The 20,815-nt window shown below is 40.5% G+C and overlaps 1 protein-coding gene across 2 annotated transcripts in view; it reads left to right on the top strand.

The window, feature by feature from the left end:
* The window catches only part of LOC132378000 (twinfilin-2), a 172,763-nt gene that overhangs the window by 94,302 nt on the left and 57,646 nt on the right, over window positions 1–20,815 (top strand). For both annotated transcript variants that reach the window (XM_059944577.1, XM_059944579.1), the window contains exon 3: window positions 1,759–1,937. In XM_059944577.1, coding sequence (XP_059800560.1) covers window positions 1,759–1,937 — 179 coding nt within the window. The remainder of the gene's footprint in view (window positions 1–1,758; window positions 1,938–20,815) is intronic.

Genomic DNA, 20,815 nt, shown 5'->3' with positions numbered 1-20,815 from the left:
ATGGAGTAAAGGGGTCCATGGACCCCAGGTTGGGAATCCCGGCTTTAAGTAACGTCTTAAAACCTACCTTTCTACCCAAAACGTTCGCATAAAGGCATGTTAAGACTTTATCTGAAAATGTCCTGTGAAGCACCTTGATATTTTATGCCTTAAGGGTGCAGAGTAAGTACACATTGTCATTTGCATTGACATAGCTCAGATTTATCTGTGTACAAATTTATTTTTGCTGAGGGTGATGAATTTCTGGAAGTCTCTAGCCTGGAGTGTTGTGGAGGCCAGGTCATTAGTGATATTATAAGACCATAAGATATAGGAGCAGAAGTAGGCTACTTGGCTCATCGGGTCTGCTCCATTATTTCATCATAGTTAATCCATTTTCCTTGTTTTGACAAGGGGCCCAAAGCTGTTCACAATGCTCCAAGTGAGGCATCTTCAGTGCTTTATAAAGCCTCAACATTCCAACCTTACTTTTATATTCCAGTATTCTATTTTAGATTTTATATTCATCTCGAAATGAATACTAACATCACATTTACCTTCCTTATCATTATGGTTGAGATAGACCGATTCTTTTAAAAAAAACCTGTAATTGAGGACTTTGGGGAGCTGGCACGTAAGAGTTAAAGCCAATGTACATCAGTTATAATGAATGGTAGTGCTGGCTTGAGGAACCAGGTGTCCTTCTGAAATAACAACAAGCCATTAGCTGTCCCCAAGAACAGTGATTTTGGACAATTGTCTATCATTTCCTGTGTGAAAATATTTCCTTTGTTAAGAAGTATTATCTAGAACCCCATCCTAGTTCCATTAAAGAAGTTTATCTATTTCTGATACTTAAAATTATTCTGCAGTAAACAAAATAATGTAACTGTATAAAGACAGAAATAAGGGTTTTGTCTCAGTTAAAAGACTTTGATCTACAGAATCTTTTGTTTTTTAAAAATTTATTAGGTCTGCTTTTTACTTTGCAACTATTTTAAGAAATTGGCCCCTTTATTCAAGTACAAAGACACAATACTTTCATGCTTAATCTAGCCTTCAAACTACAAAGCATACACTATATTGGTGGTACTGCGTAAGCACATCTAAATGTCAGGTGAAATAGCTATGACAGAAAAATAAAATATAAATTTTGAATGTTTTTAATAGGTGAGTTTACTATAGTTTTACTGAGTTGACAAATATAGTTTCTTAAGGGTATTTTGTATTATATCTTGCTACTAATTGAACATAAGTTTATAATTTCTTCAACACAAGCTAAAGCAAAAGACAATTAGCATCATCTTTTGTAATGTTTGTAGCAGCTATATACCAAGAAATTAGATGGTTTTCATGTCAATAACTTGGAGTCAATATCTGACAAGGCCAGGACCATTTTGTGGCTTTTAGTGTCAAGAGTAAATTGCTAGTCCTTATCTGCTCACCAAGAAGCACACTAGAGCAGCTACAGAATTAGAGATTGTGGTTAATTTTCATTACTGACTCTACTGACTCTTTCCTTTCTGCTAACCTGATTTTGCAGCCATGAAATAGCATGTGATTCATGTAAATTTTAACATTGTTTTTGTAACCACTCTAAGTGGTCAGTTAAGATCATGGTACAACATTGATTATATGAATGTTAATAGAACATTTTGACCAGTAAATGTGTATTTTTAATAAAATGGAAAACCTATGCCTTGCCTTTTATACTTGACAAAATGAGCAAGAAATCACCTTGTAAAATGCACATTTCAATGTATTTTAATTCTTTTCCAGAACAGTTAGTATTGGGGATGTACAAAGAGCCGTCACAGACATGGGACAGAGACTACGACAATTTTATTCTTCCCTTGTTGGAGGACTTGCAGCCGTGCTACATTCTTTATCGTCTTGACAGCCAGAATGCACAGGGTTATGAATGGCTCTTTATTTCCTGGTCACCTGACTATTCCCCAGTAAGTTCTACATGCTTTTTGTTTCCAATACTAGCAATCTTGGAAGTATTAAGAGGATGTTCAGGCAATAGAAGAAAACTTAAAGCTTCATTTCAAGCTTTATCTTTTTATTTGTTTTAAAAATAAAAGCTGTGTCATAAACATTTGCACTTGAATTGGTCTGAAGCAGCTTGTGTAGAGGCTGGATTCCGTAATTTCTGAGCAGAACCATTTACTGTTCTAGAGTATGAGCTTTTCCGAGAATATATTAATATCTAATGTCATTTTCTCCTATTTCAACTTTCTGAACTTGATCATGTAAATGAAGCATACAGAGGATTCTGGTTAATTGAGACACAGAGGGACCAGTACATTTTGAAGATGGACTACTGCTTAACTGAGTAACATATATTTAAATGAGATACAGAGCAAGTTAGAACACAGCTGATGGGGTGCCACAGTAGCATAGCACAACACTATTACAACTCAGGACATTGGAGTTCAGAGTTCAATCCCAGCATCCTCTTTAAGGAGTTCATTCATCCTTCCCATAGAATGCGTGTGTTTCCTCTGGGTGCTTCTATTTCTCCCATAGTCCAAAGACATACCACTTAATAGGTTAATCGGTCATTATAAATTGTCCCGTGATAAGGCTAGGGTTAAATCAGGGTTGCTGGTGGTGCAGCTCAAAGGGCCAGAAGGGCCCTTTCTGCTTTTATACTGTACAATAAAACTGTATTAGATTCTAAAAGTTATTAATGGAGGGATTCATCGATTGTGCACACGTGTGTTCTTTTGATTGACTAAATGATTAGAGCAGTGCAGTTGCCTAGTGTAGATAATTAACTGCCTTCATACAATCCTTTTGACGATTACATCCTTCAAGTCTTCAATTACGCTGTAGTATTTCAGATGATTGTTGAAACCTTCAAATTCTTCATAGTTCTGAACTTGTTAAAGTAGTGAAATTGTTCCATTTTCACTCCTAGCCATTTCTGGTATCTACAAGCTTGAATGCTTGAAATCGCAGTGAGCAAAACAGTTCTGAATTGTCTTACTGCTTATTTCACACCAACTACCAGTGTCAAAAACCACTGTGCTTTGAACGCAAACACACGTAACTGGTACTATTTTAAAACTGTTTGTTCTAAGCATGGTGTAGTATCTTAACAGCCACTCAAGTGCATGCGACTGGCACTATTTAGAAACTGTTCAGCAACAGTATTCTGCCCCAATTAAGCAGCATAGTGTTTCAAACAAATGAAGGGAATCCTGGCTATTTTCTTGATTTGTTTTTTTTTTCTTAAGAGTTGTTCCAAATAAGCGGGTGCCCCGATTAACCGATGGCCCAATTAACCAGAATCAACTGTATATCAAGCAAGGTTGGATTTCATAACAGCTCAAATTTTCATTTCCAACAGAAATCAAAACCAGTTTTAATGCAGCTAAGGTGTCTCTTCAGAAATATTTTTGACCAATGGAAGCATTTTATATTTATTGTAAATGGATACTCATACATGTATGTTCTTCGGTTAAAAATATTTATTTTGTATTCCTCTGTTTGAAATGGTCCAGCCCCAAGCTTTCAACTAAAGTATACTTGTTCCACTTAAAACACACATTATTGGTTATCAAGCTTCTGAGAATTCAAAGATGTATCTGTACTATACATTAGGTGTCCAATAGAACTGGACCTGATGGTAGCTATGCTTAGATCATCACAGCGACCACAAGTACCATCTTCTTAACAGGCAAACTATCAACTTTCAATCAAAGGATGTATTAAGTGTCCCATGCTGTGTGTCCAGAATGAACAGGACTAGTAGGAACAAAGGCGAGCAATTGCTTATTGCCCAGAATGAACTACAGCGCTATTTTAGTGATTCACGTTATTTGTCCCATACTTTAGTGATGAATTATAACCATATAACAATTACAGCATGGAAACAAGTCATCTCGGCCCTTCTAGTCCGTGCCGAACACTTACTCTCACCTAGTCCCACCAACCTGCACTCAGCTCATAACCCTCCATTCCTTTCCTGTCCATATACCTATCCAATTTTACTTTAAATGACAATACCGAACCTGCCTCTACCACTTCTACTGGAAGCTCGTTCCACACAGCTACGACTCTCTGAGTAAAGAAATCCCCCTCTTGTTACCCCTAAACTTTTGCCCCCCAACTCTCCTCATGTCCTCTTGTTTGAATCTCCCCTACTCTCAATGGAAAAAGCCTATCCACGTTAACTCTTATCTATCCCCCTCATAATTTTAAATACCTCTATTAAGTCTCCCCTCAACCTTCTACGCTCCAAAGAATAAAGACCTAACTTGTTCAACGTTTCTCTGTAACTTAGGTGCTGAAACCCAGGTAACTTTCTAGTAAATCTTCTCTGCACTCTCTATTTTGTTGACATCTTTCCTATAATTCGGTGACCAGAACTGTACACAATGCTCCAAATTTGACCTCACCAATGCTTTGTACAATTTTAACATTACATCCCAACTCTTATACTCAATGCTCTGATTTAAAAAGGTCAGCATACCAAAAGCTTTCTTCACCACCCTATCCACATGAGATTCCACCTTCAGGGAACTATGCACCATTATTCCTAGATCACTCTGTTCTACTGCATTCTTCAATGCCCTACCATTTACCATGTATGTCCTATTTTGATTATTCCTATCAAAATGTAGCACCTCACACTTATCAGCATTAAACTCCATCTGCCATCTTTCAGCCCACTCTTCTAACTGGCCTAAATCCCTCTGCAAGCTTTGAAAACCTACTTCATTATTGATAATTCATAATTGGTATTTTAGTATAATTAGATAATACAGTATTCATAGTTGATAAGAGCCTGTGACTGCATTTAACACATCCCCACCTTTCTATGAATAATTGGTATGTACAGACATACTAAAATGGCAGCAAGTAAAGGGTGACAAATTTGACTCCCTTACTCTCTTGCTTTTTTTTCTTGTTTTTGTGATCAAAACAAATTTCTAGATTGCTACTTGTACCATGTGCCATTGAGGGCAGAAACGGATGATTTTGCAGATAAATGCATGGCTGAGAAGCTGGTGCAGGGGTTTTTTGATCATTAGGATCTCTTCTGGGAGAGGTATTAACTGTACAAAAGGGACAAGTTGCATCTGAACCAGAGGGGGGACCAATATTCTTGCAGGCAGGTTTGTTAGAGCTATTGGGGACGGTTTAAACTAATTTGGCAGGGGGATGGGAACTTGAGTGAAGGGACTCAGGATAGGATGGATAAGGTATCCCATGCAAGGCTTATTGAGAAAGTAAAGAGGCGTGGGATCCAAGGGGACATTGTTTTGTGGATTCAGAACTGGCTTGCCCACAGAAGGCAAAGAGTGGTTGTAGATGGGTCATATTCTGCATGGTCAGTGACCAGTGACCAGATCCTCGGGGATCTGTTCTGAGACCCTTCATGAATTTTATAAATGACCTGGATGAGGAAGTGGAGGGATGGATTAGTAAATTTGCTGATGTCATAAAGGTTGGGGGTATTGTGGATAGTGTGGAGGGCTGTCAGAGGTTACAGTGGGACATTGATAGGATGCCAGACTGAGCTGAGAAGTGGTAGATGGAGTTCAACCCAAATAAGTGTGAAGTGGTTCATTTTGGTAGGTCAAATATGATGGCAGAATATAGTATTAATAGTAAGACTCTTGGCAGTGTGGAGGATCACAGGGATCTTGTGTCCAAGGCCATAGGACTCTCAAAGCAGCTGCGCAGGTTGACTCTGTGGTTAAGAAGGGATACGGTGTACTGGCCTTCATTAATCGTGAAGTTGAATTTAGGAGCCGAGAGGTAATGTTGCAGCTATATAGGACCCTGGTCAGACCCCACTTGGAGTACTGTGCTCAGTTCTGGTCACCTCACTACAGGAAGGATGTGGAAGCCATAGGAAGGGTGCAGAGGAGATTTACAAGGATGTTGCTGGATTGGGGAGCATTCTTTATGAAAACGGGCTGAATGAACTCGGCCTTTTCTCCTTGGAGCGAAATAGGATGAGAGGTGACCTGATAGAAGTGTATAAGATGATGAGAGGCATTGATCGTGTGGATAGTCAGAGGCTTTTTCCCAGGGCTGAAATGGTTGCCACAAGAGAACACAGTTTTAAGGTGCTGGGGAGTAGGTATAGAGGCGATGTCAGGGCGTAAGTTTTTTATGTACAGAGTGGTGAGTGCGTGGAATGGGCTGCCAGCAACGGTGGTGGAGGCAGATACGATAGGGTCTTTTAAGAGACTTTTGGATAGGCACATGGAGCTTAGAAAAATAGAGGGCTATGGGTAACCCTAGTAATTTCTAAGGTAGGGACATGTTCGGCACAACTTTGTGGGCCAAACGGCCTGTATTGTGCTGTAGGTTTTCTATGTAAAAAAGCAAAGATAGCGTGCAATCAAACTGTCAAGAAGGACAAGCAGATGATAGGATAAAATTGCAGCCAGCAGATTGAGTATCAGTACACAGATGCAGAATAAAAAAGGGTAGCAAATACTGTTGCTATATCTCAATATAATTGTTACATTGTGTTCTATCTCAATGCACTGAGTACAAGAAGTAAGGTGGATTATCTTGTTGCACTATTATAGATGGTCAGGTATAATGTTGTGTCCATCACTGAATCATGGCTGAAGGATGGTTGTAATTGGGAGCTGAATGTCCAAGGTTACATGTTGTATCAGAGGGATGGGGAGGTAGGTAAACAGGGTGGCTTGGCTCTGTTGGTAAAGAATGGCATCATGTCAGTAGAGAGATGTAACATAGGATCAGAAGATGTTAAATCCTTCTAAATAGAGTTAAGAAACTGCAAAGACCCCTGATGGCAGTTATAGTTGAAGTCAGAAGTTTACATGCATCTGAGCCAAATACATTTAAACTCAGTTTTTTCACAATTCCTGACATTTAATCCTAGGAAGCATTCCCTGTCTTAGATCAGTTAGGATCACTACTTTACTTTAAGAATGTGAAATGTCAGAATGATAGTAGAGAGAATGATTTATTTCAGCTTTTATTTCTTTCATCTCATTCCCAGTGGGTTAGAAGTGTACATACACTTTGTTAGTATTTGGTAGCATTGCCTTTAAATTGTTTAACTTGGATCAAACGTTTTGGGTAGCCTTCCACAAGCTTCTCAGAATAAGTTGCTGGAATTTTGTTCCATTCCTCCAGACAAAACTAGTGTAACTGAATCAGATTTGTAGGCCTCCTTGCTTGCACATGCTTTTTCAGTTCTGCCCACAAATTTTCTATTAGATTGAAGTCAGGGCTTTGTGATGGCCACTCCAATACCTCAACTTAGTTGTCCTTAAGCAATTTTGCCACAACTTTGGAGGAATGCTTGAGGTCATTGACCATTTGGAAGACCCATTTGCGACCAAGCTTTAACTTCCTGGCTGATGTCTTGAGATGTTGCTTCAATATATCCACATGATTTTCCTTCCTCATGATGCCATCTATTTTGTGAAGTGCACCAGTCCCTCCTGCAGCAAAGCAACCCCACAACATGATGCTGCCACCCCCATGCTTCACAGTCGAGATGGTGTTCTTCGACTTGCAAGCCTCACCCTTTTTCCTCCAAACATAACGATGGTCATTATGGCAAAACAGTTCAAATTTTGTTTAATCAGACCAGAGGACATTTCTCCAAAAACTAAGATCTTTGTCCCCATATACACTTGCAAACTGTCGTCTGGCTTTTATGGCGGTTTTGGAGCAGTGGCATCTTCCTTGCTGAGCAGCCTTTCAGGTTATGTTGATAATAGGACTTGTTTTACTGTGGATATAGATACTTGTCTACCTGTTTCCTCCAGTATCTTCACAAGGTCCTTTGCTGTTCTTCTGGGATTGATTTGCACTTTTCGCATCGAAGTATGTGCATCTCTAGGAGAGTGAATGCGTCTCCTTCCTGAGCGGTATGACAGCTGCGTGATCCCATGGAGTTTATACTTGTGTACAGACGAATGTGGTACCTTCAGGTGTATGAAAATTGCTTCCAAGGATGAACCAGACTTGTGGAGGTCCACAATTTTTTTTTCTGGGGTCTTGGCTGATTTCTTTTGATTTTGTTTGTAAACTTCTGACCCACTGGAATTGTGATATAGTCAATTAAAAGAGAAATAATCAGTCTGTAAACAATTGTTGGAAAAATTACTCGTGTCATGCCCAAAGTAGATGTCCTCAACGTCTTGCCAAAACTGTAGTTTGCCAATATGAAATCTGTGGAGTGGTTAAACGATGAGTTTTAATGACTTCAACCTAAGTGTATGTAAACTTCTAACTTCAACTGTATATACAGGCCTCCCAACAAAAGATGGGATGTGGACCACAGATTAAAACAGGAAATAGAAAATGCATGTCAAAAGGGCAATGTTACGATAGTCATGGTAGATTTCAACATGCAGTTCAATTGGGAAAATCAGTTTGGTAATGGATCTCAAGAAAATGAGTTTGTTGAATGCCTACGAGATGGCTTTTCAGAGCACTTTGTCATTAAGCCTACTAGGGGATCAGCTACTCACACAAAATGCTGGATAAACTCAGGAGGCCAGGCAGCATTTAGGGAAAAGAGTACAGTCAATGTTTTGTGTTAGGGGATCAGCTATACTGGATTGGGTGTTTTGTAATGAACTGGTGACAATTAGGGAACTTAAAGTAAAAGAACCCCTAGGAGACAGTGATCACAATATGATTGAGTTCAACTTGAAACTTGATAGGCAGAAAGTAAAGCCGAGTGTAGCAGAGGAAGTTAGTGATATGAGAGGGAAATTGGTCATAGTGAATTGAAAGAAGATTCTGGCAGGGATGACAACAGGGCAGCAATGGCCAGAGTTTCTGGGAAAATGAGGAAGGTGTGGGATAAATGTATTCCAAAAACAAAGAAATACTCGTATGACAAAATAGTACAACTGTGGCCGACAAGGAAAATCAAAGTTAATGTAAAAGCAAAAGAGAAGGCATACAACAAAGCAAAAATTAGCAGGAGGATAGAGGATTGGGATTTTTTTTTAAACCTACAGTGAAAAACTAAAAGAATCATTAGGAGGAACGAGATGAAATATGAAAGCAAGCTAGAACAATATCAAAGTGGATGGTAAAACCTTTTATAAGTATGTAAAATCTAGGAGAAATGAGAGTTGATATAGGACTGCTAGAAAATTAGGCCAGAGAAATAATAACAGGGGACAAGGAGATAACAGATGAACTAAAAGAGTATTTTGCTTCAGTCTTCACTGGAAGACACTAGCAGTGTGCCAGATGTTGAAGGTTGTGGGGGAAGAGAAGTGAGTGCAATTAATATTACAAGGGAGAAGGTGCTCAAAAAGCCAGAATATTCAAGGGTACATAAGTCACACTGACTAGATGAACTGCACCCTAGGGTTCTGAAAGATGTAGCAGTAGAAATTGTGGAGGCATTAGTAAATCAAAAATCATTAGACTCTGGCATGGTGCCAGAGGACTGGAAAATTGCAAATGTCTTCGCTGTTCAAGAAAGGAGGAAGGCAGCAGAAAAGACCAGTAGCCTGACCTCCAGTGGTTGAGAAAATATTGGAGTCAGTTGTTAAGATTGAGGTTCTGGAGTACATGGTGACACAGGACAAGATAGGACAAAGTCAGCATGGTTTCCTTAAGGGAAAATCTTGCCTGATATAACCATATAACAATTACAGCACGGAAACAGGCCATCTCGGCCCTTCTAGTCCCACCTAACTACACTCAGCCCATAACCCTCCATTCCTTTCCTGTCCATATACCTATCCAATTTTTTTTTAAATGGCAAAATCAAACCTGCCTCTACCACTTTTACTGGAAGCTCATTTCACACAGCTACCACTCTCTGAGTAAAGAAGTCCCCCCTCGTGCTACCCCTAAACTTTTGCCCCTTAACTCTCAACTCACGATAAACTATTGGAATTCAGATTGATAAAAGGAATGCATTGGATGTTTTATATTTGGACTTCCAGAAGTCCTTTGACAAGGTCTTCTAATAAGTGGCTGCTTACCAAGTTAAGAGCCCATGGTATAACAGGAAAGTTACTGGCATGGTTAGAGCATTGGCTGATTGGTAGGAGGAAGCAAGTGGGAATAAAAGGTCCTTTTCTGGTTGGCTACTAGTGTTCCACAGGGGTCAAAGTTGGGACCACCACTTTTTATGCTGTATATTAATGATTTAGATGGAACAGATGTCTTTGTTGCCAAGTTTGCAGATGATATGGAGATTGGTGGAGAGGCAGGTAGTTTTGAGGAAACAAGGTAGGCTGCAGAATGACTTAGATGGATTAGGAGAATGGACAAGAAACATAGAAAAAAAATACAGCACAATACAGGCCCTTTGGCCCACAAGTGCTGTGCTGAACATGTACCTTTTTAGAAATTACCTAAATAGCCCTCTATTTTTCTAAGCTCTATGTACCTATCCAGGAGTCTTTTAAAAATCTGTATCTTGTCCGCCTCCACCAACATTGCCGGCAGCCCATTCCATGCACTCACTGCTCTCTGCATTAAAAAAAAACTTACCCCTGACATCTCCTCTGTACCTACTTCCAAGCACCTTTAAAACTGTGCCCTCTTGTGATAGCCATTTTAGCTCTGGGGAAAAAAGCCTCTGACTATCCACATGATCAATATTGCATTGACAATGAGGTGGCAAATGAAATACAATGTTGGAAGATGCAAGGTCATACACTTTGGTAGTAGAAATAAATGTACTGAGATGCAAAGGGACTAGGGAGTCTTTGTACAGAACACCCTAAAGGTTAACTTGCAGGTTGAGTCAGTGGTGAAGAAGGCAAGTGCATCATTGGTATTAAATACAAGAGCAGGGATGTGATGTTGAGGCTTTATAAGGCACTGGTAAGGCCTCACCTTGAGTATTGTGAAGAGTTTTGGGTTCCTCATCTAAGAAAAGATGTGCTAGCATTGGAGAGGCTTCACAGGAGGTTCACAAGGATGATTCTGGGAATGGAAAGATTATCATACAGGGAACGTTTGATGGCTGTGAGTCTATACTTGCTGGAATTTAGAAAGATGAGGGGATCTCATTGAAATATTTTGAATGTTGAAAGGACTAGACAGAGTAGATGTTGAAAGGATGGTTCCCATGGTGGTGGCCTCAGGATAGAGGGGCCGTCCATTAAAAACAGATGCGGAGAAATTTCTTTAGTCAGAGGTTGGTGAATTTGTGGAATTTGTTACCACAGACAGCTGTGGAGGTCAGGTCATTGGGTGTATTTAAGACAGAGATTGATAGGTTCTTGATTGGACTAGGCAACAGAAGTTACAGGGAGAAAGCTGGGGGGTGAGGCTGAGGAGGGAAAAAAGATCTGCCATGATTGAATGACAAGGCAGGCTCAAAAGGCCAAATGGCCTAATTCTGCTTCTATGCCTTATGGTCTAAATTTACTTTTTTTGTAAAGGGTAATATCTAGTTTCTCTATCCTACTGGTATCTATTTCTTGAAAGTAATAACCACATCTATTTTGTAAGAAAGAGGCTGAACTGGAATGCAGAGTCCACAAGAGAAATATTTATCAAGCAAATGTCAGCAAAAAGCTGGTGATCGGTTTGCAACCATTTACGCTGATGGAAGCTGCTGATCACTACTTTCTGCTGAGGAAACGGATTTAGACCCTTCCATTGACTTACTGAAACTTGAGAAGGAATCTTCTAAAGAAAATAATCTGAAGAACAGGGCTCTATGATATTGCTTATCAATAGGCAATTGCATGACATTTTTTAAAAAAAAGTCACAATGTTGATAACACAGTTGGCGGCCATTTGACCCATTGGGTCCATGCCAACTTTCCATCAGAGCAACTTGTATGTTCCATCCCCCATTTGCAAAATTTTCCTTGCCATGTATTTATCTTGCAGGTTGTAATTGAATCTGAAACCACTACAGCTACAGTGAATTCCTGATTACAGTCACAGGATTCATGCAACAATGGATATCACTATTAGTTCTCGTCCCCATTATTCTCTAAATATATCTCACCTCTAGCCCTTGACCTATCCACTAACTGGACTATACCCTTCATTTTATGTACTTGTATCAATCTCTCCTCAGTTTTCTCACTTTATTCTTGTTCCCTTATCTCAGCAACCATCCTTGTAAATCTTTTGCGGACCATTTTCCATGCTGGCATGTCCTTCCAATACTGATGTGATCAGGCTGCTCTAGCTGAAACTGAATCAGTATCTAACAAGTGTCTAACTGAAGCAGTGACTTCCCTGCTTTTGTACTTCATTGATAAAGCCCAAATTTATGTGTTTGTAATTGATTGCTTTCTTAACCTTTCCAGCCTCTGGAAATGGCATGCCCCTAAACCTCTAAACCCTCGTGTTCCTATGCCCCTTTTTCCATATTGCATTTCATATTCTTCCCAATAAAATTAATTACCTAATATCTTTCTGCATTAATCTTCATCTGCCACGTGACTCCCCATTCCACCAACCTGATTGAATCTTGCTGCAATTTATTACTGTCCTCTTCTCAGTTTACCTTATTGCCATATTTTGTGTCATATGCATGTTTAGAAATTGCGTTTTGCACCCACAAGCTTAATTCATTAATGGAGAACAGATAAGCGATAATATTGACTGCTGTTGTCTTCCGGTTCATATTGAACTTAGTAAGTACTTTGCATCAGCCTTCACTGTAGAAGACACTAGCAGTGTGTCAGAGGTCTGTGAGTGTCAGGGAGCAGGAGAGAGTGCCATTGCTATTACAAAGGAAAAAGTGCTAGGCAAACTCAAAGGCCTTAAGGTGGATAAGTCACCTGGGCCAGATGGGCCACATACTAGAGTCTTGAGAGAGGTTGCTAAAGACATAACAGATGTATTAGTCATGATCTTCCAAGAGTCACTTGATTGTGGCATGGTCCCAGAGGACTGGAAGATTGCAAATATCACTCCACTCTTTAAGAAGGGAAGAAGGCAAAAGAAAGGAAATTATAGGCCAGTTAGCCTAACCTCAGTGATTGGGATCTATTATTAAGCATGAGGTTTCTGAGTTCTTGGGGACCATTGATAAAATAAGTCAAAGTCAGCATGGTTTCTGTAAAGGGAAATCTTACCTAACAAATCTGTTGGAGTTCTGTATTGGAGAATGGAGAGGCAGTGGATGTCATTTACTTGGATTTTTAGAAGGCATTTGATGGGCTGCTTAACAAGATAAAATCCTATGGCTTTACAGGAAATATACTGGCATGAATAGAGGAATGGCTGACAGGCAGGAGGCAGCAAGTGGGAATAAAGGGGGCCTTTTCTGGTTAGTGCCCAGTGACTAGTGGTGTTCTTCAGGGGTCAGGTTGAAACCACTACTTTTCATTGTTTGTCAATGATTTCAATAATGGAGTTGATGGTTTTGTGGCAAAGTTTGTGGATGATATGAAGATGAATGAAGGGGTAGGTAGTGCTGAGAAAGCAATGTAATTGCAGCAGGTATTAGACAAATTAGAAGAATGGACAAAAATGAGGCAGATAGAATACAGTGTTTGGTAAAGAAGGCAAATGCAATGTTAGCACTTATTTCAAGGCAAGTAGCATATAAAAGCAAGGAGATAATGCTGATCCTTTATAAGACACTGGTCAGCCCACATTTAGAGTATTGTCAACAGTTTGGGGTGCCATATCTCAGAAAAGGTGTGTTGTCATTGGAGAGAATCCAGGGCAGCTTCACAAGGATAATTCTGGGAATGAAGGGGTTAACGTGTGAGGAGCATTTGGCAGCTTTGGACCTGTACTCACTGGAATTTAGAAGAATGCAGGGGGATCTCATTGAAACCTGTTCAATGTTCAAAGGACTAGATAGGGTGGATGTGGAGAGGATGTTTCCTATGGTATCCAGAACTAGATGGCACAGCCTCAAAATTGAGGGGTGACCTTTTAGAACAGAGGTAAGGAGGAATTATTTTAGTCAGAGAGTAGTGAATCTTGGTGTTTCAACCTTGGTGATGTCAGCCCAACTGCGCTGGGCAGGACATGTTGTCAGAATACCTGATGGGGGACTGCCCAAGGACATCTTGCAAGGCCAACTGTCCAGTGGAACCCAAAAACGAGGGGGCTAGTGACTACAGTACAAGGATATTCTGCACAGGAGCCTCAAGAAAGCTGACATTGCCCCATCAACATGGGAGGATCTGGCTCACAGTGGAGGGACACCATCAGAAAAAGGTGTGGACACTACTGAGAACAAGCTCATAGGGGCAACAGAGGAAAGGCACAGGATATGCCACAACAGAGCTTCTGCCCCTGCTGCCCCTCCAGACCTCACCTGCCAAGTAGGTGGCAAGCAGTGCCTGTCAAGGATCGGCCTCTACAGCTGCTCCAGGACGCATATATCAAACCCCACTAACTGAATGAAAGAAACCATCATCATCCTATGGGATGGATAGCCAGAGAGAGAGCCAGTGAGAGTGAATCTCTGGAATGCATTGCCACAGACTGCGTAGGAGGCCAAATTTGTGGGTATATTTAAGGTGGAAGTTGATAGCTTGCTGTTCAGTCAGGGCATCAAAGGATATGGCGATAAGGCAGGTGTATGGGGTTGAGTGGGATCCAGGATCAGCCATGATGGAATGGCAGAGAAGATTGGATGGGCTGAATGTCCTAATTGTGCTCCTATGTCTTACGGTATTATATGATTCATTTGCTATTATCCTGCTGCCATGTTTCGACCCTAAACATTAACAATTACTTCTTCTCCATCCCCTCACCCCACAATATCCACAGATGCTGCATGCCCCACTGAATACCTCCAGCAGATTGTTACCACTGTCTTTTACTTAGCTGAATTCATATGACCCTTTTGTGCTGAGTGCTTCCTATTAAGTGGGACTTTTTCAGTAGCCTTCTGGAAGTAACTGATAACCATTTCGACTGGATTATCCTCTATCTGAAACTCCATCAAAAAAAATCAGTTTAGCTAAATAAGATTTGCTCTTAATTAATCCATTTCCCTACAAGTGACTCTTAATCTCATCAGAAATCACTGTCCCGAACACTGTCAAACCGACTTACCTGTAGTTGTTAAACATATCCTCACTTCTTTTTTAGACCAAGAGTAACTCTTGTTCTTCCACACAACTCCCACATCCTAATAGTATCCACTACTCCCATGCTTCCCTCACAATCCAAGAATGCAACCTATTTGGCTCTTGTGACTTACCTACTTTTTAAACATTGTTCTTGCATTTAAGTTCAGTCAATTTTTCAAATAATTCTATGCAATCAGTTTTGAATCTCTGAACTATCTTCATATTAATTTTGGAATTGCCCTCTTCTCTTTAACCTGCTCATTCAATACCTTAACACTGCCCTGTGTATTGATATACAAATTCACATTTTTCTTTCTAATAGGCCCCACTTCTCCATCCACCACCCTTTTATGCCTCTTGAAATTTTTTGCATTCCCATTTATGTTGATGGCTAATGAATGGCATTGCTCATGATTTCTTAAATTCATTGGGAATCACATGGTCTCCCCCCAGTACATCCCAAAGAGCATTTTAAAAACCTATTTAGCCCTTTAAAACATCTTTAGCTTTAAAGTTACTTGAATGTGCCACACTTTGGACCACTGCCATTTTTAATGTCAAAGTTAATTTACACTTTTATGTTACCTATGGGATTTACCTTTTCATTATCATAAAATCATAGAAATGTAGCACAGAAACAATTATTCAGCACATATTGCCAGTGCTAATTGTGATGTCTATCTATGCTAATCCTCTTTGACTGCATTAGGCCTGTATTATACCTTTCGCATCTAAATATCTGTCCAAATCCCTTTTAAACATTGTACTTGTATTTATCTTTATCACTTCCTCTAGCAGCTCATTCCAGATAATTCCCACTTTCTGTATGGAAAAACTTAAACATCTGATCCCCCTTTAAACTGAGTTGGCATCCACAGCCGTCTGAGTGTTGCAATGAATTCCACAGATTCACCACCCTTTGGCTAAAGAAATTTTCCCTCGTCTCTGTTTTGAAGAATCTTTGAGGCTGTATCCATTGGCCCTAGATTCACCTACTCTAGGAAACATTCTCTCCATGTCCACTCTGTCTAGGTCTCAAATCATGTCATGGAGGTTTGGAAAATTAAAATCAAATAGATATATATTAATTTTCAGTCTATTACCATGAACATGACAGCTTTCCCCAGTCTGTACTATAACTGATTCTAGTAGAGAATTTAACTTGCCTTAAAGAAAAGCAGGAGGATAAAATGTCAGCTGCCTGTGGTCCTGAGATTGTCTTGAGAATTTTAAAAAAGATCTATTTTCTGGCAGTAAATTCTGCTGACTTTGCACTTAAGGGCACTAAAGGCAACCTAAGGCTCATCTTCACACAATGTGCGCATTCTGTTAACCTCTATATCAGTTCAATGGCAAGAAGCAGTTATAATAGAAATGTGTTTTGTTGATGACCTTGTATGTTTCATATGAAGTACATAATACTGTTAATCACATGCTTTGTGACTATTTGTTATAAACTGTTACAGCTTATTAAAAACAAGTCAAGGGTCTATTTAACAGTAACATTTTCAGTAATTTTTTTTTCTTGGTTCACTAGAGATTTCATAAAAACATTTCTCCAGTTTTGCAACTGGACAGATGTTGAGTTTTTATATATATTAACTATTTACAAACTCTTCCTTTCTGTCCTACTTTGATCAGAAATTCACAAGTAAAACCAAAGGAAATAATAATTTTAATCCCCATTTCTGTTCACTCTTTCAATCACTATATAATAATGCAAAACTCTTGCAATTTTTTTAAGAAGGGGTATTCTTGCAAGATATGGAATTTTCAGTTCACCTTTTTCTGCTGGATGGAGGTACATGTCAATATAAGGAGGTGTAAGGGCACTCCTTCCCTCTGCTAGCCTGCACATCACCCTCGGACAAGGTGTAGCACCTGCTTAGCACCCCCGATCAGGGTCACGTGAAGCAATGGGAATAGGGTGGATGGTTATAAGCAGATGGTGCATATCATGTCGAGGTTATGCAACCACTGATGCCAGGCAATTCTGAAGAGTATTGGTAATGGCTGAGGCCACCCATCTTGGAAAGACACTGCCCAGAAGGCAATGGCAAACCACTTCTATAGAAAAACTTGTCAAGACAAATCATGGTCATGAGACCATGATCACCAACAGGGGCAAAATTAAGAGCATCTTGAATGGCTACATCAACGCCTGGTATAGGAAATGTATCTCCCTTAATCACAGGACTCTGCAGAGAGTGCTGTGGGCAGGTCAGCGCATCTGTAAAAACACAAAATACTCTGCAGATGCACAACATGCACAATACGGAGGAACTCAGCAGGTCAGGCAGCATTCATGGAAACGAGCAGTCAACGTTTTGGGCCAAGACCCTTCATCAAGACTGAAGAGGGAGGGGGCAGGGGTCCTATAAAGAAGGTGGGGGGAGGGTGGGAAAGATCAAGCGGTGGGGGAGGGGAAGCAGGAAGGGGATAGGCAGGAAAGGTGAAGAAGGAATGTAAGGGGAAAGCACTATAGATAGTAGAAGAAGGCAGACCCATGAGGGAGGTGATAGGCACCTGGAGGAGGAGGCAGAGTAAAATTAGGATAGGGGAAGGGAGGGGGGGGGGATTTACCGGAAGTTGGAGAATTCAATGTTCATGCCAAGGGGCTGGAGACTACCCAGATGGTATATGAAGTGTTGCTGCTCCAACCTGAGTTTGGCCTCATCATGGCAGTAGATGAGGCCATGTATGGACATATCCAAATGGGAATGTGAGGGAGAGTTGAAGTGAGTGGCAACCAGGAGATCCTGTCTGGTGTGGCAGAAGGAGCGGAGGTGCTTGACAAACCGGTCCTCCGATCTGCGTCGGGTCTCGCCAGGAGCACACCGTATGCAATAGATTACCCCAACAGACTCTCAAGTGAAGTGTTGCCTCACCTAGAAGGACTGTTTGGGGCCCTGAATGGTGGTAAGAGAGGAGGTGTAGGGACAGGTGTAGCACTTACGCTTGCAGGGATAAGTGCCAGGTGGGAGATCCGTTGGGAGGGACGTGTGGACCAGGGAGTCACAGAGGGAACGATCCCTGCGGAAAGCAGAGAGGGGTAGGCAGGGAAAAATGTGCTTAGTGGTGGGGTCCTGTTGAAGGTGGCGGAAATTGTGGAGGATAATATGCTGGATCAGGAGGCTTGTGGGGTGGTAGGTGAGGACAAGGGGAACTCTTAATGCATCTCCTCCATTTCCCATACTTCGGCCCTCACCCCATCCTCCTGTCACCACAACAGGCACTCGACGCAAATTGGGGAACCACTTTGTCGAGCAACTCTGCTCCATCCGCCGTAACAGACAGGATCTCCTAGTTGCCACCCACTTCAACTCTGTTTCACATTCCCATTCGGATATGTCCATACATGGCCTGCTCTACTGCCATGATGAGGCCAAACTCAGGTTGGAGGAGTAACACCTCATATACAGTCTGGGTAGTCTCCAGCCCCTTGGCATGAACATTGAATTCTTCAACTTCCGGTAATTCCCTCCCCCCATTCCCCCATCCCACTTTCACTCTGCCTCCTCCTCCAGCTGTGTATCACCTTCCTCATGGTTCTGCCTTCTTCTACTACCCATAGTACTTTCCCCTTACATTCCTTCTTCACCTTCCCTACCTATCCCCTCCCTGCTTCCCCTCCCCCACCCCTGATCTTTCCCACCCTCCCCTCGCCTTCTTTATAGGGCCCCTGCATGAAGGGTCCTGATGAAGGGTCTCGGCCCAAAATGTTGACTGCTCGTTTCCACGGATGCTGCCCGACCTGCTGAGTTCCTCTAGCGTGTTGTGCATGTTGCTCCAGCGCATCTGTAGTTGTGAACTTCCCATGATTCAGGACGTTTACAAGGACAGGTGGGTAAAAAGGGCCTGTAAGATCATTGGGGACCCAAGCTATCCCAACCACAATCTATTCTAGATGCTACCTTCCGGGAAGCGGTACCACAGCATAAAAACCAGGATTAACTGGCTCCGAGACAGCTTTTTCCACCAGGCCATCAGACTGATGAACTCACACTGACTTGAGAGTACTCTATATTACACTGACTGTTCTATTTATTATCAATTATTATGATTGCACATTGCACGTTTAGATGGAGATGTAACATAAAGGTTTTTACTTCTCATGTATGTGAAGGATGTAAGCAATAAAGTCAATTCAATTCCTTGTAAGACACAAGACACATATTGAAAGGAAAAACCTTTGATTGTGTGCTGCCACCTGCTGGCAGGATCAGTGAGCAAGCTTGAAACACTTTCTCAAATATATGTCTTAATACTTTGTGTAGGACTTCTGCTTAAAATTATTTCCCTTAAATTCTGGGAAAGGTTCACACAGTTTCCAACATTTTATTTTGCATTGTACACCTTACATATTTTTGTTTTCTATAACCTTATATCATAGCCCATAATGATATGAATGGACTAGATTTAATCTGACCCAGGTTATTGCAGCAAAATCTGATGAGGTCAGCAGTGAATATTTGCAAATGTGCATCTGGTAAACATGCACATCATTAAATCTTATTATCAGAAAGTAAACTTATATTTTCAACTTGTAAACTTGGTTGGTATGCAAGTACTAGATATATACAATATTGCTTATTGTAATTTAGTTTGTATTTTGTTTGTTTTTGTGCATTGCATTGTACTGATGCTGCAAAACAACAAATTACACGACATATTATTAAACCTAATTCTGATTCTATGAATCAAACAAAATTCTTCCCATTAGATCAACAACTGGAGACATAAATTTACATTTTTGCCAAAAAGATGTAAAGGGATGATGACGATAATCATTGTAACACAGATGTTATGTTCTGGAATGCACTGCCTGTGATGTTGGTGGATACAGACTCAATCAGGAATTAGACTGGCACTTGAGAGGAATAATTTGCAGGCTGACTAGGAACTGGCAGAGAATTCAAGACCTACTGTATATTCATGCTGTACTGTTTGCCTATGTTACAGGCTTTTTTGATTAATTTAATTGTGATAAAAAGGAATATCATTCCTTTGAGTTATTTCCTCCATGTATTCTTGTTGGAGTATTCAGTCTTATTTGCCTCATACACTCACTCCCCACGTAATTTTTTTTTTTGCAACTGCCACTGTCCTTTTACACCCCAAGGTCCAGTACAGCTTCAGCATCATTACCACAGTTCCTCAAAGTGAAACATTACACAAGGATTAGCATTAGATGCTGAGAATCTGCTCTTATACCCAACCCCATTTTGTCCATGACCTTTTAAAATCTTGCCATGTCAAAGGTCTTTAAACCATTTCTAAACATCTTGATGATCAAAAATATTTAATTTTCAGCTGTTTTAAATAATTGAAAAATAGAGATAATAAAAAGGAATTTATTTGCAAATGTATTTAAATAAATTAATTAAAATTGAGAATACATTTTTCCAGTCCAGGTCAGCAACTCCATTCCAATGTATGGAGTCATGCAATATACACCAATGCGGAATGTTAAGGAATCCACCGTATAGATTACATCCAAGCCATGAGCTCAGGATGTTTGTGCTTCTCCTCAGAACTCAAGCTGAGTCAAGTGGTAGAGTGGTATCTAACCAACACCAGGTTCCTGAATGTGCAATGTTCAAGCCCAGAAGTCTGGAAGGTGGTGCTGTAGATCACAGCTTTCTGGTTGTACAGCTCACCAGCTAGTGAGGGCTGCAATCCAGCCCATTGTATTCAGCGATTGCTATCAACATTGGAAGAAAAACCTAAAAGTATTATCCATCATCTGCAGTCTCTTATGGTGTTCTAAGTGTTTTGTCAGTATAAATATGAACTCCAGAGTTTGATGTCAGACCAGCAGATCTTTAGTT

Source organism: Hypanus sabinus, chromosome 19 (genome assembly GCF_030144855.1).
Source record: "Hypanus sabinus isolate sHypSab1 chromosome 19, sHypSab1.hap1, whole genome shotgun sequence".
NCBI lineage: Eukaryota > Metazoa > Chordata > Chondrichthyes > Myliobatiformes > Dasyatidae > Hypanus > Hypanus sabinus.
This window is presented reverse-complemented; position numbering and strand designations above follow the sequence as displayed.